The sequence below is a fragment of the Dipodomys spectabilis genome, unplaced genomic scaffold (assembly GCF_019054845.1).
Source record: "Dipodomys spectabilis isolate Male_0828 unplaced genomic scaffold, ASM1905484v1 ptg000069l, whole genome shotgun sequence".
NCBI lineage: Eukaryota > Metazoa > Chordata > Mammalia > Rodentia > Heteromyidae > Dipodomys > Dipodomys spectabilis.
In genome coordinates, this window is record NW_024870746.1 from 26,040,045 (window position 1) to 26,066,856 (window position 26,812).

A 26,812-nucleotide genomic window follows, 5' to 3' on the forward strand; every position below is an offset into this window, starting at 1 on the left:
GGCCCCGCCCAGTATCCAAAGACTGCAGGTGGGTAAAGGCAATATTTATTTATTTATCTTTGCACAAGGCTGCCCTCTGCTGGCTGAACATGTAAGAAAGAATGGGAAGAAAACCTAGGGAACCAGAATCAGGGACTATGATAGACCCATGCAAGAACCAGGAAAGAGTTCAGCCCTACTCAGAAGGAGACTAGGTAAGGATTCAGAACTATTCTTCCTCCTTCTGCATGGCTCCCTGAAAATGAATGGGAGGTCCAGGCCAAGGAAAAGCAAAGAATTTGTTAACACCCTATGGAAACCCTACTTTCCTTCAGGAGGTATCCAAGGCGTGAAGGAGGGCTAGTTTATATAGCTAGCTTTTCTCCTCATTGGTATGCTGGCAAGATTTTAACGACCAACTCTCCAGAAAAACCAATTTATAGAATTTGTGGATTCCCATGGTATAAATCTCCCACCAGGGCCGATTTCAAACTACCAGTGGGATGCCACAGAAGGAGGGGCTGAGAAGAGGTAACTAGTAGCACATGCCACTTGGATATAATACCTTCAAAAACCCCGTCACCAGTGTTGGCCTGTAATACCAGTTTCTCAGGAGGCTGAGATACGAGGATTGTATTTTTAAGCCAGCCTAGGCAGGAAAATCCTTGAGACTCTTATTTCCAGTTAATCACCAAAAGCCAGAAGTGGAGCTATGGCTCAAGTGGTATCATACCAGCCTTGAGCAGAAACACTAAGGGACAGCTCCCAGACCCTGAGTTCAAGCCCCCGTACTGGTACCAAACAAAATGGAAGAACCTGATTAATAACAAAATACAGTAAAATGATTGAGAACTGATACATTTGGAGTGTTTATTACATTTGTTTTCAACACAATACATTTAATTGCGAGGATATATCCTTTGATTTTTTTTTCATAATGGCTATATTTAACAATAGACAATTCCAGAAAATGTGATGATCAGCTCTTGCTAGTGCCAGGGCTGATTCCCTCCTTTCCCCTGCCCCTCCAGCCCTGCTTCTTCCCCAGCCTCCTTGTCCTTCCTCTCTCCCTTCCCCCTCCTCATGCTCAGCTTTCCTGGCATTCTGTGCCCTTAGGAGAGATGGGAATGTGGGAAAGAGCTCTGCTGCTACTTCTGTTCTCAGAGCCAGGAGCCAGAGGTGTTAAGGGAAGAGGAGGAGGAAATGCATCTTGAGTGTGTGTGTGTATGTGTGTGTGTGTATGTGAGTGTGTGTGATGACTAGATCACAAGCCTATCTACTAGTGCTTGAGCTGAAGACTGCTATTGAGACGCTGGTTCCCTGGGCTCTGCCTGGACAAGAGGGCGGTGGCAGCTAGGTAACGTTAGCCACTCTAGGTGAAGCGGCCGACGGGGAGCCGTGGCAGGCAGAAGTAGGCGTCTGGGAAGAGGCTCAGGTTGATGGGGTTGCGGTCCAGGCGGATGTCCTCCAGAAGCCTGCGGGTGTGTCTGTGCTCCGCAGGATCACAGAAGGCGTCTCTCTGCATGGTCTCTATCTTGTTATTCTGGAAGGAACGTGAGCAGGTGAGGCCCAATGCAAGGCTGTGCCCTGGGGCAGCACCCACGGCACATAGTCATTGCCACCAGCCCTGCCTTTCCTGGGAAGCTGGAGGAAACAGGGAAGTGCACAGAGCCCCAGACACCCAGGGACCAGAAGACAATGCCACGGAGGATGGGGAACAGAAAGGGAAGAGATTAGGAGGGATGGAGGGAAGAAGGGGAGAGAGGAAGAGATGGAGGCCCTGCTGGGGAGAGAGACACAAAGGAGGAAAGAGGGGAGCACAAGAGAGAACGGGTGTGGGGAGAGGAAGCTGGTGAGTGTGCAGAAATACAATGCAGAGGGAGAAGAAGGGTTTGAAAAACAGAACTGGAGAAAATGGAACTGGAGCCACGGAGAGCCATCTGGACAGGTCTCAACTCCTATACACCCCAGCTACCAGGAAGGGCTGCCCCTCCCCACCTGCTTTCCTCCCCTGCTCTAGCCTGGGCACCTCACCTGCAGGTGCAGAGAGCGCAGGCTCAGAGGCAGAGGCCCCGGGATGGCATCCAGGAGGTTGTCTGCCAGGTAGAGGAACTGCAGCCGCTCCAGCGCCTTTGGAGACAGGGAGAGGATAGGGGGGTGAGTAGATCCTGGAGGACTCTTGCACTGAGGAGGTGCCCATGAGGACAATGCTAAAGGTGGCACCATTCGTTCATTCAGGGTGCTCTACCCTGTGCTGGTGCTGTGGAGGATACTGATGTATTTATTTATTGAGACAGGGTCTTGCCATACACAGCTGGCCTGAAATTGTCTATGTAACCCAGGCTGGCCTTGAACTTGTGATCCTCATACCTCCACCACTTGAGTGCTGAAATTATGGACATGCACCTCAGTGCCTGGCTCAGGATGCTATTATTTAAGGAGCTTACATACACTGACTCCAATTAGATGCCAAAGGAAAGTCGCTGCCACTGAGTGCAAACATGTGGGGTAGGTTGGCTGGGAGGGGCAGAGGAGAGCATGATAATGGCTGGGGTAGACGGGAGGAACAGGGGACGTTGCAGCTCAGCCTCAACTTCTCTGCCGTTAGAAATCTTCCAGTGCTAAGCTTGAGCATTCACAGAGCTCACCTAGGAAATATTAGACCAACAGAATGAGGTCCAAATCACTCAGAGACAGACTGAGCAGGCCAGTGTGATAGCACTACTCGAATCTGGTAAAGGTTAAAAAAAAATCAAGCCAGGTGCTGGTGGCTCACACCTGTAATCCTAGCTACTTAGGAGGCTGAGATCTGAGGATCGTAGCTCAAAACCAGCCAGGGCAGGAAAGAGATTCTTATCTCCAACTACCTCTGGAAGTGGCACTGTGGCTCAAAGTGGTAGAGCACTAGCCTTGAGTGAAAAAGCTCAGGGACGGTGCCTAGGCCCTGACCAACAAAGAAAATAGAGAATGACCATTCATAGAGTGTCTGCTTCTAGGGCATGTCCCAGCACTGTTTAATCTTGCAGCAACTGTGTCAAGTAGGCATTACCTCTCTTGCTTTACAGAAGAGGAAACAAGATCAGATCTGTGACTCTGCCTCCAGCCCAGCAGCCTCTGTCTCCAAAGCCCCTGCCTTATCTGGGCTGAGGAAAAACACCCTGAGTCCAGACATAGACACACATCCTAATATGGAAAGGGCCAGGGTGTCTCTGGGGCTGAGCCGCTGGGAGATCAGCTATCTGGTAATCCTAGCTCTTCACCTCAAGGTGGGAAGGCTGAGGCCAGAGAGCCCACAGCCAGGCTTGGGCGTCCACCTCCACAGTGCTACGGACACTACACTGGGTTCCCCAACTCAGGACCACTGCACACACACCTGAGAGAGTGGTGGGCACTGGTGGCTCACGCCTGTAATCCTAAGGCTAATATCTGAGGATTGAGGTCCAAAGTTAGCCTGGGCAGAAAAGTCTGTGAGACTCTCATTTCCACACCCACCTCTTCTGGCTTTTTGCTGGTTAAATTGAAAATAAGAGTCTATTGAGCGTGGTGCCGGACATTGTAGTTCAAAGCCAGTCTGGGCAGGAAAGTTCTGTGAGACTTTTATCTCCCATTAACCACCCAGAAAACTGGAAGTGACACTATGGCTCAAGTGGTAGAGCACTTGCCTTGGGCTGAAGAGCTGAGGGATGGCGCCCAGGCCCAGAGTTCAAGCCCCATAACCAAAAAAACCCTCCCCCCCCAAAAAAAAACAAAAAAGAAAGAAAGAAAATAAAAGTCTATTGAATTTGTCTGTCTATTGAATTTGGGCTGTCTTCACACCATGATCCTCAGATCTCAGCCTCCTGAGTAGCTAGGATTATAGGCGTGAGATGACACCCAGCTTGCGACACTGTACTGTGACTGAACCTGGCAGTGACACTAACTGGAGATGCTGAGGCTAGAGGGCAAGCTGGCTTGGGAAGGCCGATCTTAACACTTGGGCGCGCATGCTGGGGTCAGGAGGACTACCCTGTGCGTCTTAGCTTGGTTGAACGGGCAGCCCCATGGGACCATACTTGTGTCATTCAACCTTGCCATCAAAACTGGCCCGTCAACAACCCGTCAGACTGAGAGAACTTAATCATAGACAGACAAGGATGAGTCACTCCGGCATGGATTTCGGAAGGAAAAGAATATGTTGAGGGTAGTCAAAGCTCTGGGTAAGCCAATGTTTTTGGGGAGAATGGGCAGGCGTGCTGAGGACAAGCCCCAGGTATCTACAGAGGGAGAGAGAGAGAGAGAGGTGGGAGGGAGAGGAGGAGGAGGAGGGGAAGGAAATGGAAGAAGAAGAGGGAGGGAAGGGGGAGGGAAGGGGGAGAAGAATTGCTCCCTCACCCCTGATTCCCAGAAACGGGCCTGACTGCTTTTCCCCTTTAAGAAGGGTGTGGAGACCACATGCTGTAAAACACCAGCATCGTCTAGAAAAGAATGAAAAAATGGGCATTGATCTTTGAGCCCCAGAACACAGGTAGAGCAGGGATACCCAGAGGACCCGGTGTGGGGGAGCAGGTAGTCCATGGTGGATGGAAGACCCAGCTCACCCCAAATGCCTCAGGCTGTATCCCCGAGCTCCGGAGCCTGTTCCTACGCGCATCCAGGAGCTCGATGCCCCTGGGTAGCCGAGGCAGGGCTGCCAGCTGGTTCTCGGACAGAATCAGGTCCTGCAGCGTGGGCATCAGGTGGAGGGCGTCGGCGTCGATGGAGGAGATGAGGTTGCTGGAGAGATCAATCCTTTTCAGTTTCGCTGAGAAACGTGGGGGAAGAGCAGAGAGCTGGCATGGACTGGCATGCACTGCTTGCTTGCCCCTGTTGGACCTGCCTGTGTGCCCTGCTCCACTGTCCCAAGATGGGGGGTGGGGTTCTGAGCAGCCCCACCTTAGGTCCAACAAGAAGAAATAGCAGCCTGAACCCAGATTCCTTGAAACAACCCTTGGACTCCTTAGCACCTTCCCTAGGCATTCTGGCTGGGCCGTGACTTTCCAATTAGAAGAAGCTTCTCCAGGGCAAGAACCAGCAAACCCAGGTGTCTCTGGATCCCCCGGCTTCCCCACCCCATACAGCCCCGGGCATTGAGGCCCAGAAAGGCTGTGGGCAACTAGTGCTGGATGATGGAGGAGAACCAGGTCTTGCACTTCAGCAGAGCATGAGGCATGAAGCAGCAATCAAACAGCTCTGTATGGCGGAGGGCAGATTAAGGATGCTCTCACTTTTGCCCAGTAGCCCAAGAGCTATAGTTTCTGGGACAACCCCAGATGTTGGCTGGATTGTATCCGACTTCCTTAGAATAAACAAGAACCAGCTATGATAGTGGTCAACTCTTCAAGGAGAGAGTTTGGAAAGATCTAGACTTATGCTCCTCTGACAGGTAGAGAGCCTCCACGCTAATAGCTGAATCCCCATGCAGGTAGCCGGTCTGACCACTGTTTGTGTGGTCAGGGGCAAAGGAGAGGAGCCAGCGCACCCTCCCCCCCACCTCTGCCCCTTTGCTCAGGGCAATACGCACTCAGCCCTTTGAAGTCTCCAGCCCTGACGCGTGTGATGTGGTTGAAGCGGGCGTACAGGTAGACAGTGGTCCGGGGAAGAGGAGGGAGGTCCTCCAGATCGGCATCGTCACAGTACACGGAGGACCCGAGGCACACACAGACCAGGCAGGTGGGCAGGCCTGGCCCAGGTGGAAGACAGAATAGAGGGAGACCCCCCTGGTCAGAGTCCCATCAGCCTCTGTGGCCTGTGGACTTCTCCTCAGGGAAGGTCTGAACCAGGGCTGTCTATGCCTCTGTGTATGTGTGTGTGTGCACATGCGCGTGCACGCGCCTACACTGTGGCCTGAACTCAGGGCTTGAAATGCTGTCCTTTAGCTTTTTTGATCAAGGCTGATGCCCTTCCATTTAAGCCACACCTGCATTTCCAGCTTTTTGGTGATTAACTAGAGGTAAGAGTCTCACAGATTTTGCTGCTGCCAGGATGGCTTTGAACCATGATCCTTAGATCTCAGCCTCCTGAGTAGCTAGGATTACCAGTGTGAGCCATTAGCACCCGATTGTCTGGGCCTCTGAATGGCTTATGGGTTGCTGCCCAGAATGGGCTGGCATGACACACCCAGCAGGGCCACTGCACATACATCGGCCTTGGAGAATCGGGTTCCCAAGTCATCGCTCAGTACAAGCCCCTCTGTGCTTCCATCAGACTCCTAGCCTTTGTAGGTTTTCCCGGGTCTGCGTGGCTGTTTCTAGGGCCTCTTTTCAGTCTTTTCTCCAGGGCTCCTGTCTGGTTCCCAGCCAGGGGGATGCAGATGAAATAAAAGCCAGAATTTAGTGGAATAGCCAGTTCACCCCTTGGCCAGCTGCTGTCGGAGAGAGGAGTTGGACATGTTTTGTGCTGCTCCAAGGGACATTACAGAGCTGGCGGGGGGGGGGGGGGGGGGGGCGGGAAGGGGGCGGTGCCTGCCCAGCACTCACTTACCTCCACTGGCATCCATATCGAGATTTCCCCCCTGGGAAAGAGCCCTCTCCTATTCCCAGTCCATCCTGTGGTCATGAAACCAAGGCCAGACCATCCAGCTCAGGCCAGCTACAAGAAGTCAAGAGGAAGGACTGGAAGGGAAGCTCTGTGACAGAGCCCTTGCTTAGCCAGACTTGGTGGTGCATGCCTGTAATCACAGCACTTGAGGAGGCTGCGGCAGGAGGAGTGGGAGTTCAAGGCCAGCCTGGACTACAGATTGAAATGCTGTCTAAAAACAAAAACCCAGAAAACAAAAACCTAAGAAGTGGAGAGGACTTCACCAGCTCATGCAACCGAAAGGGGCACGGAGTTTCTATCCCGGCCGTCCCAAAGCACAGGGATTACTGGAGACCAGTATCAGCACCACTCAGGAGGTACTCGGTCAGCGGGGACGGCAGGAGTAGGTCTTGGGGGCCCTCAAGCCTTTCTTACTCCGAGGTCTTGGAAGACAAGTCCAGAGGAGCCCTTCATAATCGCTTTAGGCCTGATGGCTCTGAAAGGCCCTTGGTCCCCTGACGATGAGCTGGCCCATGTTCCTGTGCCCCAGGCCCACTCTGGTGAACATCCCAGAGGAGCACAGGAGTGCTGAGTGCCAGCAAGCCCGGGGTAATCTGCGTCTCTCCTCTGCCCCAGTTTCTGATGCCAGTGTCCCAGGGCCCCAGCAGGCACGAGAGAAGGAAAGACCGCCGGGAAGGAGTCGATTTGAAGCTGAAGGTGGTGAGATCGCTCCATGTTCCCTCATGCCAAGTGACAGCCACAAAGTTATTTATTCTTCTCTACAGGCTTTTAATTGTCTCTAATCTAATTACCACTCCACCTGCTCCTGGGGTGATGTTCTTAATTAAGGCAGGGTGGCTTTGCTAGGGCCCAGGGAGTTCTGGCATTGCTTTGATTCCTATACAATTTGTGCAATCAATCACACAAAAGTATTGGGGACAGCCAGCCTTGAACTTTGCTTCCCCCCCCCCCGCCCCACTCATGTTTACTGTGGCATTCTCCTTTCCTGGCACAGCTGGGAAGGGCCGGCATGGATTCAAGGCTCCATAGCTCTTACCATGCTCCACTGTATCACTGCCTCCAGTGCTGGTCATGGCTGCTTGGCCTGAGGCCTATGGCTATGGGGTTCCGTTGACTTTACACTTACCAACGCTGGTCAGGGAGTGCCGCAGGCCTGGCTCGGTGGGCCTGGTCACCGGGAGGCTTGGCGAGGGTATCCTTGCAGACATAGAGCTCTGTGGGGGGCTGGTCCTGGCTGGAGGAGCCATACTGCTCCGCTCAACCTGCAAGCACATAGCAGAGTCAGGGGCCTGGTCCCCAGAAGGACGTGACTTCAGCCACTGGGAATCTAAGAGACTAGTTTGAACATGCAGAGAATGAGAAGGAGCAGGGTGGCAGGAAAAGTTTAAGAGCAGCCAGTGGAGCATCTTTACTGCACATATGAGGAAACTGAGGCCCAGAGAAGAGAGAGAGGAGGATCAGGCAGTCAGCTGGGGTCAAGCAGAGGTGGAACCTGGGCCTCCAGCTTTCCCAGGCCCACAGGTAGCTGGAGACTTCTAGGCTAGTGGACCCTACCAGGCCCACTATGAAGCCAGAAGTGCTGGGAAAACTTCAGACTGTGCAAAAGGCTGAGAAAAGTCAGAGATGTGTCCTTTTAGAGAATCCAAGGGCCCTGCTCACCCCACCCCAGTGAGACCCAGGGCACGTGGGAGGGGATGTGGGACTCCTAAGGAAGGGGTCCCACCAAACTTCCCCCTCCTACCCTCCCTCCCTTCCTCCCCCTTCCCCCTTCCCCTCTCCCTCCCTCTTTCCCTTCCTCCCTCTCTTTCTCTGCCTGCCTGCCTTCCCTTCCTTCCTTCCTTCCTTCCTTCCTTCCTTCCTTCCTTCCTTCTTGCTGGCACTGGGGTTTGAACTCAAGGCCTTCCTGTTGCTCTGTAGGCACTCTGCCACTTGAGCTGCACTCAGCCTGTTCCTTCTTCAGTTATTTTTCAGATGAGGTCTTGCATTCAACCCTGCATAGCTGGAATTATTGAGTAGGACCACCATGCCTGCCATTTTTGTTGAGAAAGGATCTTGATAACTTCTTGTCTGAGCTGCAGTCTTTCTGATCTCCACCTCCTGAGTCCTTGGAATTAGAGGCATGTGCTACCATGGCCGGCCCTCCTAAAACCCTGTTTCTTGCAGGGAATGCAATGGGTTTGCAGTATTCCTCACCTCAGGGAGCTGCCCGCCGTAGTCTGTGAGCTCCTCGTAGCTGCTCAGGTCAATGATCTCATGGTAGTCATCCAGGCTCAGGACATTGGTCCCCACATGAGGAAGTGTGTACGTCTCGCTTTCTCTAGGGCTCTGCTCTTCCCTCCTCTTCCTCTCCTTCTTCAAGAGAGAAGCTGGCCCTGCTTCCTGGAGCAGCAGGGCCAGCAGAATCGGCAAAGCCCAGAACTTCATGGGATCCTGGCGGTGAGAACCGGGGTGTGGGGGCGGGGCAGAAGGAGAGCAGCTGAAGCTTCCTGAGAACGACCCACAGGCACGTCCCCCTCCCCGCTCCCACGCTTGCGCACACTCTGAGTTCATCACATGTGTCCACTTGGCATCGTTACCCTGTGCTGAAGCTCCAGGCTGGCTGCGGCCAGGGCCATCTCCAGCCGTGTCCCTGTGTTGTTGGTACTACCTCACACAGGCACCTGAAACACACCTAGCATAGGCTAGATCACTGGTCACAGACAAGCTCGGCAAATGCACATAGATCAATGTGCATTTAAGCAAACTTCCTGTCATCAACAGCCACGCACCCAGAACACGGCTGTTCCTCAGTAAACTAGACTTAGAGAAAACCCACCATCAAGGAGGCTCGTGGGGGTTTTCCTAAAGACCTCTTCCTTACCCATTTGCTCACAGACACTGTAGGGAGGTCTATTACGTTCCAGGCATAGGATTTGCCTCAAAAGGTACAAGAAAGAATAAAAAGTTACAACCCTTCTCAGCAACACCCAGCCTGCTGGAGAGACAGCTCACAATCTGACATGCAATGGTTTAAAAGAAAAAAAGGGGAAAAAACTACTTCCTGAGCTAGACTGGGAGATCAGCTTCTTAGACACAGACGAGGAGAGACTGGAGTTCTTTGCGCTTGGTTGTGAGTGTGAAGGAATGCTGGGGGAGGAGTGCTGAGGTGCCCCTGGGTATGTGTGTACCCCACCACAGCCCTCCCCAAAGCCAGATCACTCCCTTTGTGGCTTCATCTGGGCCAAGGTGCCAGCTCCCAGGAGTCACCAGAGGCGTTTCTTCACCAATCACCCATATCACTCCAAACTCAACTACATAGCCTTCAAAACAGTTCCCAAGGCAGGAGTCACTGCCCATCCCCCAAGCCTCCTGCAACATCCCTGGACAGGGTCTGAGGCTCTCCCTGTCCTCCCTCCTGCCCCTCCCTGGCCCCTCATGTGCATACCCACGAGCCTGAGGCCTCCAACCTTGAGCCTTACCCTTCTGGATGCTTTGGGCTCCTGAATGGAGTTCGCTTCCAGAGAGACTTGGACTCTGAGGGAAAGACTGGCAGCTCTGGGGGCAGAGGAGGGCGTGCCCACCAGCTGTGGGGTGGGGCCTGTGCAGAGCTGTCCACTTAGACTTTTCCTCCTGATGTCCTCAGGGGGTCCCCAACCCTAATCCTTTGTGCCCTGAACAGGAATTCTTTCTCTCCCTCTACCTGCTCTGCCACCAGTATATTCTCTCTCTCTCTCTCTCTCTCTCTCTCTCTCTCTCTCTCTCTCTCTCTCTCTCTCTCTCCCCTCCCTCCCCCCTTCTCTGATGAGGCTGGGTTGCCTTTCTGGTCTTTTTCTTCTGGGCCAGGAGTAATGGGATGGCTTCACAGATGGAATCCAAAGAGGAAAAGGTGCTGACAGGAGGCAAGCCAGCCAGGCCATCACCACAGCCCCCAAGGAGCCACATTGAACAATATCACCAGGAAGGGCTGAAGGCCTGAGGGGTGTAAAGTGCTCAGGGGGGGTCGGAAGATCTGAGGGCATCTTCAGGTTCACGGGTGCTGGTCCTGAGCCGGGTGCAGGAAGCTCTCTAAAGATCCCCTCCAGATCAGTCATCAGAACTCCTTGCTGGACAGAGGAGAAAACGAAGCCCAGAGAGAACAGGAGACTAGCCCAAGGCCACACAGAGCCAAATTGAGCCCTTAAAATCCCAGAGCTTGCCCTGGCTCCTGTGGCTCTCCTTTTGTCAACCTGGTCCCAGGGAGCTCCGAGACCCAGTGTCTCTGGACCCAGAACAGATGACTCTGGCATGCCTGCCATCCCTACTGCCACCACAGTCCTCCCAGCCCTGCAGAGGGTCCCTCCCTCCACCAGGGGGATCCCTGCCGGGAACCACCTGATGCAGGCCTGCACCCTAGACTTTCTCCCAACTTCTAGTCTCACCGTCTCAAGCTCGCTGATTTCCACACATGAACCTCAGGGCGGGCGCTCGGACATGCCACGCTGCTGTTCCCCTGCTGGCTGGGGGGAGGAGGGCAGGTGGGAGGCGGCCTAATCCCAGAGTCTCATTAGCAGAGGCACAGGCATGGTGATGGAAAGGAGATGGCAGGTGCTGTACACAGAAGTCTGGCCAGCCAATCCTACTGCTGCCCCCGAGGTGGGCAGGGGGAGGGGCCAGATGGAAGTGTGGGAGCCTTCCTGCATTTTGCACGACAGGGGTGTATTCCCTGCTGAGCTGAGGGCTCGTAGCCAGGTCACTCTGGATGGGAACTGGAAACTTGGCTCTTCCTCAAACATCTATCCCATACCTTCCTTTCCTTGTGCTGTTTCCCCTTCCACGTGTGTGATTTTTTTTTTTCTTTTTCCCACCTGGAAAAAAATGTGCTTCATCCCTAAGAGCCTGCTCAGATGTCGGGTGCCTTTGGAGTTCTCCCCAGCCGCCGTGGAGGCGGCTCCACGCTGTTGGAGCTTAGATTACCAACACTAAAGGCAGAAATGTCAGTTCACCACAGATTCCTCTTTTGGGGATGTCCTCGGGCGCAGGGTGTATAGTGCTCATTTATGAGTTCTTAGCTTGGAGCCTGCACTCCCTCGATGCCCACTGAACCACGGCTGAATTGAACTGGTGTTGAGCAGGTGTTGGTCAGGCCATGTGGGCTCGGGGGACAGACAGCCTGGCAGGCATCATCCTATAAGTCATGGCCTAGGCTTGCAAGGTCATGGATTCCCCTTGGGAGCCACGTTCCCTGAAAAGAAAAGGCCCAGGACCCCTGAGACACATCCCCAGGGCCCCGGGACACATGCCCCTTGGGTGTGGACACTCTCCTTGCTCTACTGAGTACTGGGAGAGTCTCCATCATTTGCTCCCCGTAGGTTGAAAGAACCTGGGCTTTGGGGCCACAAATGTAGCTGTTTGGTTTCCAAACTGACTTCCTGCACTAACTTTTCATGAGGGTTATGTATTTTGGGGGAAATTTGGAAAAGGCACTGGGTTAGGTTTCCTAGGAATTTTCTCCCTTCCTTCCTCCCTCCCTCCTTCCTTCCTCCCTCCCTCCTTCCCTCCTTCCTTCCTTTCTTCCTTCCTTCTTCCCTCCCTCCCTCCCTCTCTCCCTCCCTCCCGCCCTCCCTCCCTGTCCCGCCTCTTGTGCTATCCTGGGACTTGAATGCAGGGTCTCACGTTCTAGGCTTAGTTTTTTTTCACTCAAGGCTGGCACTCAACCACTTGAGCTACACCTCCACTTCCGGCTTTTTGGTGGTTAACTGGAGATATGAGTCTTACAGATTTGTCTTCCCCAGTGAGCTTTGAATCATGACCCTCAGATCTCAGCCTTCTGAATAGCTAGGATTGCAAGTGTGAGTCCCCAGCACCTGGCTTTTAAGGTATTCTTTTTGACCAGGTCACACTGCCAAACTCAAGCAGGGTGTTTTTCATTTGATTTTATTTCCTCTTCTATGAAGCGTGTTGAAGTGTGAAAGTTGTTTCACAAAGTTAACATGGTCTTCCAGAGAGAACAGATATATGTACAGATACGTGTACATACGCACTTCCTACACATCTGCACACACGGAGGCCCATAGCACTGAGAGAGTGAACTTGTGGAAAGCGGGGGTGGGGGGGGGACTTTCTAAACCCAGGAGAGCACACTGCGTGTGTGTGAGGTGGGGGAGTGGGGACTACAAGGCTAACTTAACGCTATGCTTCTGGTAGCAGAGGCCCAAGGATGAGCCTATAGAATGATGGGATGGTGTAGCTACTAAAAACTGAACAATTTAGGTTTACAAGACCAGGATCCCCAGGGGAGCAGTGTTCCCCCTTGTCCTGGCCTCACCAAAGGGGCTGAGGGGGGAAGGAGGGAATAGGGTGCAGAGGGGCTTATCCAGGCCATAGCACCAGGTTGCTTACAGCCATGTAGGTGAATGGACTTTAAGCGGGAGCCTTGGAGAAACCAGCTGCAACTAGGGAGAGAGGGGAAGTGGTGTGGAGCCGGAGAGGCTGTGAGGAAGTGGGTCCTGCACAGACCAGCCTGTGTGTAAAGGGGATTTGTGTCTGTCAGTGCTGTTAGCATTTCAGTTTTTATTTTTTACCTTTTCATTTTAATTTTTAGTTCTTTCGCTTTTTCACTCAAAGCTGGTGCTTTCCCTCTTGAGCCATGCTGCTGCTTCCCTCTTTTTGCTGCTTCACTGGAGATAAGAATCTCATGGATTTTCCTGCTTAGACTGGCTTTGAATCTCTATCCTCAGATCTCAGTCCTCTGAGTAGCTAGATTACAGGCATGAGCCACTGGCTCCTGGCTAACTCAATTTCTTGTAAAACACTCAGCTTACCTTTTTAGGGTGCATATTATGTCTTGCTTCTAGATCCTTAAATTCTTCACCAAAACCCATACTCTGGGGACAGTAGGGGGTCAGCATCCTCTGGAGAAAGTTAAGGGGGATGCTGAAGGCAAGGAGACCTGCCAAGCGACTACTACCTGGACCAGGTAAGGAGGATGGGGACACCTCTGGGTTAGGAATAGAGAATAAATTATTGCAAGGGAAGGGTAGTAGTAGTTAGGATGCATCCTGCATTAGGATTCGCTTTACAGTGTGGGACCGCTTGGGAGGGGGGTGGGGCTTGCCTGGGTTTCCATATGTGGTAAGTAAGAGCAGAAGAGATCTGGCAAGGTCACTGGGCTCCCAAAAGTTTCCCAGTGGTGGTCCCTCACCATGGGAATGAGCCCCACTAGAGGAGGGGGGGCCCCAAGCATGCCACCCCTGGCTCTCCCAAGCTGGAACCTGCCAGCTCTGTGACCTTGGAATACCAGATGCCAGGAAGAGGCGAGAAGACTGGAGCCAGCTGCCACCGTCAGCTGCCACCAGGTGTCACTCATGGGTCTGTCTCCGAGATGGAGGCAGCGTTCCAATGCCGCAGAGGCTCCTGGGAGATTTCCAGGTGCCCCGCCCCTTCTTCCCAGTGTCTCAGAACCCTCCACTCCCTCAGGGGTGGAAATGACTGGGCCTTCTGCCCTAATAGAGAACAGATGGGGCAAGGGGAGGGGAGAGTGGCTCCTCTTGACCTTCCCCTGTGAACTCTGTTCCCCAGGGCCTCGGGCCACTTATCGGGGTTGGGCAGGAGTGGCCACAGGATTCATTGACACCCCCGTGGGGCTCATCCTGGGGCTCTGACCCCCAGCCCTCTCCTTCTAGCTGAAGTCTAGATCCTCAAGAAGCTCTCCTCGGTGGCTCCTCTGAGGCCCAGCTAGGAGGGTGTGTGCTATATTCATCCTGGAGGCAGAGGAGGGGCTTCTAACTCATTTCTGGGCACAGATGGCCAGTGGCTAGCGCTTGCCGGCACCCTGGCCCTCTGCCCTGCCTCAGTCATTCCCTTATTTCCTGCCCAGAGAACCTGGGTGGGCAGAGAGCAGTGCCTGGTAGCCAGGGAAGAGGGTGGTAGAGTAGCAGTTTTGAAGAAGGGATCTTTGGTTGGGTTTCTCAGCCTTTTTTTTGAGGCAGAGTTGCCCAAGATAGCAGAATCTCCAGTGGGACTTTCCAAAGCTCACCTCCAGGCTGCCAGAACCATCTTTGCTTCTCACTTGGCCCAACCAAGATCAGATGTCAGTCTGTGGTCCAGCCTTACTCAGGAGTGATGGATGGAAGAGGGGAGGGGAAGGGACATGGAGTCTGGTTTCTGGAGTGAAAGGAGACCACAAAAGACCAGTGGTTTGGGTGTGCAGGGTTCGGGGAGGAGTTTGAATTGGGTGGAGCCAAATGAAGCCTTGAGAAGTCTTGCCCCAGAGCTGCAGCAGAGCACATGACATTTCCAATCCTCAGAAATAGGAGAGAAAAGAAGCAAAGCTGAGGGCAAGAGGAGGAGGCAGAGGAAAATGGTGGGCACTGTGCCTGGGCCACCAGCCTTCAAGCGTGGTCAGAGGAGGTCCAGCCCACGGCAAGGCCTAGATGACCACGGATTGCAGGAGGCGGAAACACATCATGAGGTCCAGCGGGATGGGGGGCTTCAGGAAGTTCCCATCCAGCCGTAGGTAGCGCAGGTGGGGCACGTTCTCCAGATCCGAGGAGAAGTCATGGAAGGCCACAAGGTTGTTGGGGCAAATCTGTGTCCCATTGATTTCTGTGGAGAAAGACAGGAAGAAGTCAGTAGTAGAATGGGAGGCCCTGATGAGGAATGGTGGGGGTGGGGGGACATGAGGAGTGAGGCCTCTAGAGCTCTCCTCTCCAGACTGGCTGGCTTTGGGAATGTGTGACCCTATACAGGTCTCCCTAATCTCCAGGTACAATGCACTCATTTGGAGCATGACTTACATTGGGAATAATCAATATGGTTGATTTGATCAAATGATCAGAATGATCTAGAGAATCAGATGTTAAGAGATCTACGCTATAGCATCCTGGGGTTAAATCTGGAAGGCCCTTCCTGGTCCTCATGTTCAGGCTGACACTCTAGGAAGATAACTCTAGCTAGAAGTGGAGAAGCCACAGAGGGAGGTGAGAGGGGAGGCCAGTGGGTGGATGGGGACAGTTCCTGGAGATGTGTCTGTTGATTGGATCTAAGGCATGAGGCTGGACGGAAGAGGATTATGTTTATGGGGGTGGTGAGATTGGAGGAGGGAAGTGGCTGGGAAGATAATGAGCCTATGGATTCTGAAGTGTCCTTGACCCGAGGTTCCATTTTCTCCATTATTAGTTTTCAGGTGGTATGAGAGGGCTTCATTCTCCTTGAGCTTCAGCTTGATTATCATCTATGGGAGATGGGTAAGGAAGAAGTCATATTTGTTGTCGACGACTTCCTCCTCTTCTCCTGATTTTCCTGTACCGTGGGGGATGGAAGAGCCCTGGCACAATCAGAGTTTTCTCCCATGGGCTTTGTGGCTTTGGGCTTTACCACCCTGACACTTGTTCTGTGAAATGCTGAGCATGTGGTCAGCCCTGGACATGAGAATGTGAGCGAAGGCATTTTTCAAACTCTACAGGGCAGTATAGGTGACGGCACTGAGATCATTGCTAGAACTGTAACTGTCACACTGGCCTGGTCTGTGTCTCACTTATCCATCCTGTCCGTTAGTGTCACAGGATGGGGCTGGGGTAGTCACGTGGAGCAGGGCATGACTAAGCCTCAGAAAGCTGAGCTATCCTCCACAGTCTGGCAGGGGCCTGTCAGCCAGCTATTAATGCAAATACCCTCTCTGTCTGTGTTCAGCCTACACAGCTTCCTAGGGGCAGTGTGTTCCATTTTATTGTGGAATTTAATCTACCTGCAGGGTAAAATTCGTTTTTCCATTTAGGGTTCTTCTGTCCTCCTTGGCCCCCTTTCCCCTCAATTGCTTCATACCTTGTATGATTGTAGTTCAGGACTGAATTAAACTCTTTTGTTTCCAAAACTTTCTGCTAATATTCCACTCAGAGATGACTTTGGGGCTTGGGTGTTTTGTGTTTGTTTTATTGCATAGTCTTACTATGTAATCTTGAACCTGAGATTCTCCTGTCTGAGCCTCTGAAGCAGCTGGATTGCAGATATGTACCACCATGCCTGGCTATCTTTTTTTTTTTTTTTTTTAAAGCAAACAAAACAAGTTTAACTGAAAGTGAGAGGAGAGTAGTGAAAGACTCTTCCAAGACAGGGGCCCCATAGAGGAGTACCCTGGCTGACGTTTTTGACTGAAGCAAAAATCAAGACTCCCAGCCTCCCGTTCTGGTCTGTAACTGATTCCACATGCCCAGTAACTTGTTGATGTTGCTTAGGCAAATTCTCCCTTAACTACAGTATCTTGTGCAACCGAATGCTGCAACCTTCTAGATAGATTGAGGAAGCACCTGCACACAGACATTGTTTCCAGCTGCTTTACTTTTCCAGTTTCCTCAGTTTTGGGGAGGAAACTCCCTTCCTGCCTGCAGCAGACAGGCCCAGACATGCCAGGACGAACATTTGGATATCTCTGTCCCACTTGTAAGAGAATGTGCAGGAGTATTTCTTATGTCGTCCTATCTATACATCTGGAGGCCAAAGAAGCTGGTGTTGATAAGCTGGGATGGAGGAAGAAAAGCCACTGCCCTCCAAGCATGGTATTCTGCACATTTCATTCATGTTAAACGATCCTAGCAACCTTGTCTTAAAAGATATTATTACTATTTTCAGTTTACCTATGAGAAGACTTCCCAGAGGAGTGACCTTTCCAAGGTCACTGTCAATTTGGTAAGGTGAAGATCTGAGGCAAAGTGGATTTGGGGGTGTGTAGGATGCTGGAGCTGGAAGCAAAGTGCTGTGCATGCTAGGCAGGGCTCTATCACCCAGATACACCCCCCCCTAGTTCAGTCAGCTGCTATAGCCCACACCGGGAGGCTCCTGAAAAAGGGTGGTGACATTGAGGTCCCACCCACCCCGGTTGTGACCACGCCCCCTCAGCTGTGGCCCCGCCCCCACTCACTCTCAATGCTGTTGTTGTTGAGGTACAGGTGCTCTAGCTTGTTGTTGATGGCAGGCACATTGCTGATCTTGTTGTGGGACAGGTGAAGCACCAGCAGGTTGGAGATGTTGAAGGAGTTTTTGGGGAGCCCCCTGTCTGACAGCTTGTTGTAGTTCATCCGGATGAAAGCAAGGTTGGGGAAGCCCTTGAAGTATCCATTAGGGATGGTCTCGATCTTGTTGCTGTCCAGATAGAGCTGGTGAATGGCCGAGGGGACCTTGGGTGGCATCTTTCTCAGGATGTTGTGGGCCAGGTTGAGCTGCATGAGGTTCTTGAGGCCCTGGAAGGTGTCTGACTTGAAGACGCCATCACTCAGCTTGTTGTGCTGTAGATCCAGGAGCAGCAGGTTTTCCAGCTTGCTGAAGACACCGGGTGGGATCCTGGAGATGTGGTTCTGACTCAGCCTCAGCTGCTCCAGGTTCCGGGGCAGGGCCGAGGGCACCTCTTCCAGCTGGTTCTTCTCCATGTAGAGGAACACCAGGCCAGGGAGCTTCTCCAGCACCCTCTGGTCCACCTTGCGGATTCGGTTATTGTCCAGGTTGATCCACCTCAGGCCTGTGGCGTTCCTGAAGGACTCCACGGGGAGCTCAGAGATGAAGTTGTTCTGGAGGTAGAGGTAATGGATGCGGGGTGGGATGACGGGGACTTTGCGCAGGTTACGGCTATCGCAGTAAAGGGCCGATGGGAAGTCAGGGGGGCAGTAGCATTCCCGAGGACAGTCAGGGAAGACAGACGGAGGCCCAGGAGGCAGTGGGGGAGGCAGGTCTGTAGGCTCTGCTGGCTCATCGGGCTGAGGAAAGCTGGGTGTGGGCCTGGGCCTGGGCTTGCGCCTGATCCCGGGTTTTTGTCTCGTTAGCTGACCTTGGACCACTGAGGCCAAGATGAGGAGCAGTGGGAGGAGCCAGCAGAGGGATGACCTCATGATCCACCTAGAGGGAGGAAACCCAGGAGGTTACCAGCCTGCTGAGCCTCAGGAATCAATGTTAGGTCTCTGTGGCTAGGTCAAGCTCTGGAGAAGAGGGGCAGAGTGCGGGGTCTGCAGAGCAGGGACAGAGTAGCAAGGGCTGGATGCCCAGCCATGCCACGTGTTCAGCCTCTCTGGGGGAAGGCCAGTGTCCTAGAAGCAGCAGGCTGGGAGTCAGGGTCCCAAGGCTTGTTGGATAAAGCCCTTCATCTCTAAGGCCCCAAGTCTCTCCTTTGTGACTCAAGAAAACAAACCATCCCTGCTTTCGTCTAGAGATGCTGGGGTATGTGAAGCAGACAGTTCTGGATGGCACATCTAGAAGGGCCCTTGCAATCCCACAATGCAGTGGTCTTCAAACTGTGTCTGTAGGTCTGTGGAGCCCCTTGAGAGGGGAGGCTGAGGAGGGGGCTCTGGGACACCCCAGCTTCCTCCTGGACCACCTTAGGCAGCTTAAAAAAATCTGCTATCCACCTATGTACCATCTACCTATCTATCTTGAGATTTAGCCAAGACATTCATTGGAGGTGGGGAGAGAGAAAAGTTTCATTGCTATAAATGGTTTGAAATCCACCCACCAAGTCTGCACACCCCATTGTTTACAAAAACTGAGACTAGAGGCGGAAGTGGCTGTGAGGTCCAGGAAGCCACTGAACAGCAGACCCGGGACACAGGCCCAGGACTCCTCCCTTTTAGAGGCAAGCTGCTGGGAGAAGGGAAGTGCTCAGAGACCCTGCACCCATCCCTGCTCACCAGCCCCTGCGCCAGGCCTCCCCTCTGCGCTTGGCTCAGAGAGTGCTGGCTTTTGCCAGTACAAGCCATGCCAAGAATTCCTCCCAGATGGGAAAGCTCCTGGGAAAATAAACAGGAAAGGAAGGGAAAGATGGGTGGGGGGGACACTTTCCTTTGACCTGGTATTGCTATTGCTGTTCTCCAGATCGTTTGGAATTGGTGGCATGAGGTAGGATATCAAGAAGAACTTCCTGGCAGACTCAGTGCCATTGGACCATGGAGCTGAATGGTCTTTATGGGTTGGCTCTAATGACTTGCATAGATAGAGCCATGTGGTTGGAGTTGAAGTGAAAATGGACAAATATTAATAGACCCAGGCCTGCAGATGGAGAGTGTGGACTGTCACAGGCTTCCTGCTCTAACCCAGGCTTGGAAGGGTCTAAGGAAAAGTGCCTGTGGCTGTCCCTTCCCAGAGTTGCCATCCTGTGGTGGTGCCCCACTCTGAGCCCCCTTCCCACATGGCCTCCCTGGCTCTCCTCGCATCTTATTTCCCACCTTGGGCTTTGAGACACATTGGAGGTGCACGCTTGGTTCTCTGAGCCAGAGTGGGCTGGAGTATGTCCCTGGTCTACCTCAGGACCTTGCCGCCAATCCAGACCCCTTCCCATTAGGCCCATATCAGCTCAGACTCCTCCCTTGCTTGTCCAGCACCCATCTTTGGCTGGCTTTGATCAAAGGAAGGCACAGAAGCCCCTTGCCAGCTGCAGGAGCTGAGCCAGATATGCAGGAGGCACTGAATGTGACAAGACACAAGAAAGAAAGCAGAGCTGAGTCCTGGACAGGGGCAGGAGCTTCATCCTCATGTGCACACACGTATGTGCACACACCTTTGTCCCTGGCCTGCACACTCTTGCATAGAGACACCAACAGTCCTCCTCTATGCACATAAAGAAGCTCCTATTTGCACATCTTCTCAGTGCAGGGGTGAGAGCCTTGGCACAATCCATTGGTCTGGAAAAGAAGGAGGAAAGAAGGAGGGAGAAGAAGGGTGTAGAGGAGGGGGAAAGAGGCCATCTAGCTACCTCTGATGATTCGCCGCTTCCCTCTGAAGGGATCTCTTCCAATAAAACATTCTCCAAAGGCATTGAGAAAGTCATTTCTCTGGGATTCCTTCTGGCTCTATCTCTATTATAGACTGAGGACTCAAAGACAAGCTACCCATCATAGAACTTAAATTTGAGCTGTATTACTCAGCTTCATTCACTTATACTTAAGAATTACAAATGAACATTTCTATAAAGCTTGTGATCTTGAAAATAGCACAATCAGACACAAATAAAGAGGGAAAGCATTAATAGTCTAAAATGAACATTTTTTTTAGAGCCCCAATTTTTGCAACCATGATTTCTTTTCTCTTGTTTTCTAATTGTTCTTGTTTCGCAGAAGCCTGGAAACCACAGGAAATCTCTCCTGCTGTGAGAAACCTTGCCCCAAGTCTGAGATGTTCTTATTTCCTTCCTTTCTTTTGTCACCAAAAGCTCACAGAAGGCAGTGGATGGCAAATTAAGCAAGTAAGCACCCCACAAAGCCTGCTCTGTGAGGCACAGTAGCGTGGATGGTTGTCTGTGCTGGGGTGTCTGCCTCAGTGTCTCAAGGCTGGGCAGCCCTGGTCTCTACCGTCAGAGCCCCTCACTTTCTCAGGCCTAAGACATGGGCTTTAGTCCTATCCCTGCCTCCTGTGCCAGACCCTTTGGGCACTTGTACAATCTGCTCATTTGTTCATTTAATCTGGTTACATTCTAGTCCTCCCAGAGCCTGCAGGAGGACCCTAAGGAATGCTCCCTGGATTAGGTGTTTTGGATCTGTCCGACTCCACTTCTCTCAGCCCTCAGGGCTGAATTGGAGCTGCTCTGTGCACTGAGAAAGCACAAGGAGTGAGTGTTCATTTCTAAGGGCTTTCCCACAGGCCACACCCCTTCCTACAGAGCATGTCTGTTCCTGGCTAGCGGGAAGTTCTGTCCACACAGCCTTTCTCTGCCAATGCTCTGCGCTAGCTAGCCTAGCCTCTACAACCAGATCTCAGAGATAGACTGGCAGCTGATCAACTCCAATGGCTCATGCTCCCTCCCACAAAGCCACAGCAGTGGTTCTATGCTCCTGCCTTCCAGAATATAAACTGTGTCCAATTAGAAACTCCCTTTAGGTGGGTCATAAATGTGTTTACATTTTCTTATGCCTCTGCAAGCACAACTCACCACCCATCCCTCCCTGCTCAACAATCATCTGTTGACTACCTATGACCAAGAACTTCGCAGAGTCCTGTACTGTGTGAAGAACTCAGAGCTTCAGCTTCCAGGAGAGAATGAGCAGTTGCTTTACCCGACCCCATATTCCCTCTCTACATTTTGGAATATTTTTCCTAAGAGAATTGAAAATTCAAATTTCAGTTCCAACTTTGTTGATCTGGGCTTGATTCCTGTGCCTGCCTCTCCTCCCGGTCCCCAGGCTCCTTGCCTGAGGATCAGATGAAATCACACAGCAGAAGGCTGGTTCTAGAGAGGAAAATCTCTGAGAATCACAGGCACTGGCTCAAAGAGGCCTTGATTTTGAAAGTGAATCAGTTCTTTGTCCTATATCCCGTTCATGTAAGGTTGTAACTCAGGGCTGAGGCCATGGACCATTTGGAACATGGGTTTGAAAACAACTAGAGAGACGGAGGGAGTTGTGCCTGGTCCAGGTGGGCTTGTCTAATGCCTGGCAACAGGTTTAAGGACCCGTAGCTTTGTGGGGAGTTGGGCTGGGTGTGAGTTGGGGTTTGTCTCCCAGCGCTAGGCAGGGTTATTCAGCACTGTGGATGGACAATCTCCTTGTCAGATTTCTCGTCTAGTTGGCCACCCCTAGTCTCAATAACCCAGACAGCCATACTGCCCTGGAGTCAGAGCCAGGTATGCAGGGTGACCTTCACTCTTCCTTCTCTTGTTCCTGATCTAGAGAACTAGAGCCCATCCTGCTCACTTTATCCTTGTGGCTTAGGGGTATATTGGAAGCAGAGAGATCAGAGGTCCCTCTGCTTTGTTAGCAGAAGGTTGAACCCAGTGACTCCAGTCTGTCTTGAACCCTTTCAGGACCCAGCTAGGGCTGGTATGGCCCTGGCTGAATCTTTCCTTATCTAGAAAGCAGGGAGAACAGAGCCTTTCTTATCCCTGTATTTCTCATACAGTTGTCAGAACCAAGTGTGATAAGCAAATTTAAAATGCGTTGCAGATCAAAAAAATTCTAAAAATAAGGCTAACACGATTATGAAGACACCATCTGCCGTCCCCGTGTCTACCACAAGGCAAAAGTAAACAGAAGGAAGCTTGGATGGCCTTAGGTGACAGGTTTAGAAGAGCAAGTTGTCCATGCTGAGCAATGAAGAAGAAAGACTATGTTCCTATGACAGCCTCTGGTCCCTCAGGTCCTCTCTGTCCCCTTCCCATGCCTAACTCCAGAGAAAGCCAGGAAGGACCAGTCTGATTCCTGCATCCCTGCAACTGTGCAGCTGGTGCCCCTGGACAAGGCTTCAGTTTCTTCTTCTATAAAATGGGCATGCAAGTGTGTGTGTGTGTGTGTGTGTGTGTGTGTGTGTGTGTGTGTTTCTGGGGATTTGCTGAACTCAGGGCTTTGTGCAGGCTAAGCAAGAACCAGGCCATGAATTCCATCCCTAGCCAACAACTTCTTCATATCTGATTCTTTTAAAAGCTAAATGAGTTAATAAGTGTGCCATTGGTGACCAAGTGACTCCTAAGGGACTTTTGGCGCCATTTCAAATTAATGAGGGTCTTTTTTTCTCACTGAGTGGGCAGAGGGATAAAGAAAACAGGGATCTTTCTTAATGTGAGTTCTGGCTTTTCCACTTCTTTCCTTCTGTGGTTTGAGAGACTACACTTAGGACCCCAAACTTGGGACCCAGAACTAACTAGTGAGAGATCCTAGGAGGGCATCTCCCCCTCTCCCCGCCCTGCCCCCAGCCACATGGGGATATCTCCTTCTGTCTCTCTAGTTCCTTGTTTTCTAACCTAGCCCTGAATTTAGTGCAACAGCTGGAGAGATTTACTGGCCAGCCATGGGACATCTCTCCCTTTCCTTTACTGACTTCAAGACCCACAGCAACCCAGACTTACAACCATTTGTGATTGACTTAAAAAACCACAACTCCTTCTGGCCTTCAGATACTTCACTTAAATACCCACTAAATGGAGCTTCCCCCAGAGAGGTGGATGATGGTGGTGAGGTATTTACTATTCAGCCCATCTTCTGAGAAAGCCCATCAGGACATAGCAGTCAGCTGGGGGAGAAGGATCTAGAATGGACAGGGGTGGGACCCAGCACCAATCCTTGGTGTCTAGGGCAAGCAGCTTAGCAGGGAAGAAGGAACACGAATTCTTTGGAGTTCTCGGGGGAACTTTCTGGAATGTTCCTCTGGGATATGCCTAAGTTGGCTTGCAAGAAGGAAAGGGGTTGACAGATGTTTCCTATTTCCTCCAGTGCTCACCCTGACTCCTCAAAGAAGAGATGACCGGTGGGGACACTGTGCCTCCCTCCCCTTCTGTTCAGCAGGAACTGGGGGCGTGCTGGGCTTGCACCCTGCAGCAACGTCAGAGGCCCCTAACTCAGGTTGACAGGCCAGTAGAATCCCCCGATGTCCAAAAGCATCAATAGACCCCTGGGCCTTGGCACTGCTGCATGTGTCAGTAGCACCCCCTCCCACACACTCCCTGCCACCCTGTAGGTGATTCTGCAGGTCCTCAGTGCCAGTGCCTGAGAACCCTGCGCCAGCCCTCCAGTGCCAGCCGCGGTTGCTCCTCTACCACAGGGTTGCTGACCTGAGTGCTTGAGATAATTTCAGAATGACTTCAAAGAGAATTTTTTTTTCCTGGCTGTTTACAAGAGAGAGGAAAGGGGAAGAAAAAGTTGATTCCCCAGGGCTGGAATTCCAACCTCCAAGATTTGTAAGCTGGGTTGCCTGTGTTTTTGTTTTTTTTTTTTTAATTTATTTTTCTTTCTTTCTAAAAGTCAAGTGGTTTGGAGCAGGGAGACAGGAATTCAGGCTGTGGAGAAGATAGCGTGCAGGTTGGACAGCCACTTTTTTCTCCCTCCTACTCAGTTAAGCGTGAAAGAATGAAGAAATCCTTCCAGTGCCTGCTCTTGCTCATCTCCTCTCTCTCAGCCTCCACTCAGAGCACATGATCTTCCTCTGACTTGTCATCTTAGGGAAAAGACACACTCTGCCTTTGCGCTTGCAGCTGGCGAGGCCTGGGAGAGGGTGAGACACCAGATGCGGTGCGTGCGTGTGTCTCTGACAACGTGCGATGGTACATGAGAGGTGCAGAGAAATGGGTTTTAGGGCCTGGTTTCTATGGCAACACCTGAGCTTTCTGCTGAAATTCTGTGTGCGACATAGCTTCTCAGCACTATCCCAAACATCTGTACTAAGAAAGTTTCACTTTAGCAGCAAATCAATATAAGGGTGGTGCAGAGAGGAGAAGGGAGTAGGCAAGAAATGAGGAAAATTAAAATTGAGCTCTTTGGGAAAGAGAGGTAGAGGAAGGAGGGGAAGGAGAAAGGAGGAAGCAAGGAAGGAAGGAAAGAAAAAAAGGAGGAAGGAAGGGAGGGAGACAGGAAGGGAAGGAAGGGAAAGAAGGAAAGGAAAGGAGGAAGGAAGAAAGGAGATGAAGGGAAAAAGGGAAGGGAAGGAAGGAAAGAAGGAAGGAAAAAGAGGCAAGAAGAAGGCAGACTATATCAGTAAGCAAGGTTGGACAGGACTGGAGGAAACCCTGGAGAAAAGGGGTCTTTGCCATCTCCCTGTCGTCTCCCCACGCCTGGGCTTACCTGTGCACACCTGCCCGTCCTGGAGCTCTGGGGCAGCTCTCTTCCTCCCCACCGAGAGTTCTCTTCCTCAGAGCCGAGAGCCAGCTCTGAGTTCTGATCTCCCAGTGGTGCGTGCGTGCTGTTTGCCTGACTTTTCTTCCAGCAGATCCTATTGGGTTGGAGAGGTTAGGTTAGGGGAGGGAGGGGCAGATGGCAAGGGAGGGAGAAGAAGAGAAGGAGGAGGGAGGAGAGGAGAGAGGGAGGGAGCTTGGGAAAGAAGGAATGACAACAATAAAGTCTTTATTTGGCAGCCAAAACTCCAAAGACCTCATCCACACGCCATACCCACGAACGCACTCACTTTTAATAGCGTTTCCTTCTGCTGCTGTTTCTGGAGAGAGACTGTGTGATCCATGTTTGGGACGCAAGCCAAATTAAGGGAAGAACAGGCGTGGAAAGCAGCCGCTGTGCGGGCCAGGGTGGGACGCTGGGCCCAGGACTGGTTGAATTCCTCCAAACAAATGTCTTGCTCTGATGCCCGTTACTTGTTACTCATTGGAGTTAAATTCCCAACACAGTGCGGGGTTCGGGTTGTTCCTCTGAGCAGAGGCAAAGTCAGCTCTTCCTGGCTGAGGGAGTGGAGTCTCACTGTACTGTGAGCTGCCCTGAGAGATAACTGTTTTGGTGGCCAGAAGGCCGCTCTGAAGACTGGGAAGAGAAAAGTGTGGCCTGAGGTCACTCAGCTAAGTTAAAGCAGAATTGAGATGGAATGCAAGATCTAAAGTCACTGTCTATAGGTCATGTGGACAATGTCGGATCTTCTTCCAGCTTCTTTGTATCAGGTGGGATTTGGGACTGTATGGTGCTCACACAAACTGATGGTGAATCCAGATTCCTCAGTGCATGCCAGTTCCCAGAAAACTCATCTGAGTGTCACCATGGCCTTGGTCATGAAGCCATCATGCGCTAGGGGTTAGGCTGCAGCCTAACAAAACTTCCTGACTACTTAGACCCTCAGTGAAATTCTCTGTGATTAGGTTCACAGAGAGTTGCAGAACCCAATGATGGGAAGAAGGAAGAGCATAGAAGTGGGGAGGGGGGGAGGCGTAGCGGCCCTCTGCCTGTCTCTGCTGCTCATAGCTATGCAATCTTGGTGTGGATCTCACAGAAAAATGCAGGACATCACGAATACAATGTCATTACAACCAGACAGCATGATGCCTACACCTGCGATCTGAGCTATGTGGTCAGCCTGAGTATAGGAGGATCACAGTCCAGGCTGACATTAGCAACCCAAGACCCTATTAGAAAAATAACTAAAGCAAAAAGGACTGGGGGCCTGGCTCAAGTTGTAGAGCAACTGCCCAAGCAAGTTGCTTGTGAAGCCTTGCATTCAAACCCAAGTACTATCAAAGTAAGAGTGAGCCAGGTGTTGACGGCTCATGATTGTAATCCTAGTTAGTCAGGAGGCTGAGATCTGAGGGGATTCTGATTCAAAGCCAATCTAGACCGAGAAGTTTGTGGGACTTTTATCTTCAATTAACTAATAAAAAGTTGGAAGGGGCTGGGCACCGGTGGCTCACTCCTTAATCCTCGCTTCTCAGAAGACTGAGCTCTGAATACTGCAGTTCAATGCCAGATGAGGCAGAAAAGTCCCCATGAAACTCATTGCCAATTAACCCCCAGAAAACCAGAAGTGGTGCAGTGGCTCAAAGTGGTAGAGCACTAGCCTTGAACAAAAGAGCCTAGAGGCCACGCCCAGGCCCTGAGTTCAAGCCCCCACAACTGGCCAAAATAAAGTTAGAAGTGGAGGTATGGCTTAA

General features: G+C 51.8%; 2 protein-coding genes across 2 annotated transcripts; both read right to left on the bottom strand.

Moving 5' to 3' along the window:
- Nucleotides 1-1,326: 1,326 nt before the first annotated feature.
- Nucleotides 1,327-8,958, bottom strand: Optc (opticin). The gene is made up of 6 exons (XM_042682292.1): nt 8,728-8,958; nt 7,661-7,796; nt 5,519-5,677; nt 4,557-4,759; nt 2,014-2,109; nt 1,327-1,522 (listed from the first exon to the last, which is right to left on the bottom strand). Exons 1-6 carry the CDS (start codon nt 8,956-8,958, stop codon nt 1,352-1,354), a joined length of 996 nt encoding a protein of 331 aa, XP_042538226.1. The 3' UTR covers nt 1,327-1,351.
- Nucleotides 8,959-12,409: 3,451 nt separating this feature from the next.
- On the bottom strand, nt 12,410-25,145 carry LOC122109660 (proline and arginine rich end leucine rich repeat protein). The gene is made up of 3 exons (XM_042682190.1): nt 25,011-25,145; nt 17,408-18,375; nt 12,410-15,096 (listed from the first exon to the last, which is right to left on the bottom strand). Exons 2-3 carry the CDS (start codon nt 18,366-18,368, stop codon nt 14,921-14,923), a joined length of 1,137 nt encoding a protein of 378 aa, XP_042538124.1. The 5' UTR covers nt 18,369-18,375; nt 25,011-25,145; the 3' UTR covers nt 12,410-14,920.
- Nucleotides 25,146-26,812: the final 1,667 nt, after the last annotated feature.

Coding starts and splice junctions, on each gene's coding strand:
- Optc (XM_042682292.1), bottom strand. CDS start 8,958: ATGAAGTTCTGGGCTTTGCCGATTCTGCTGGCCCTGCTGCTCCAGGAA. Junction 7,797..8,727: donor ACGGCGGGCAGCTCCCTGAG/GTGAGGAATACT, acceptor ATGTGCTTGCAG/GTTGAGCGGAGCAGTATGGC. Junction 1,523..2,013: donor TGCGCTCTCTGCACCTGCAG/GTGAGGTGCCCA, acceptor CGTTCCTTCCAG/AATAACAAGATAGAGACCAT.
- LOC122109660 (XM_042682190.1), bottom strand. CDS start 18,368: ATGAGGTCATCCCTCTGCTGGCTCCTCCCACTGCTCCTCATCTTGGCC. Junction 15,097..17,407: donor CAACAACAACAGCATTGAGA/GTGAGTGGGGGC, acceptor CTTTCTCCACAG/AAATCAATGGGACACAGATT.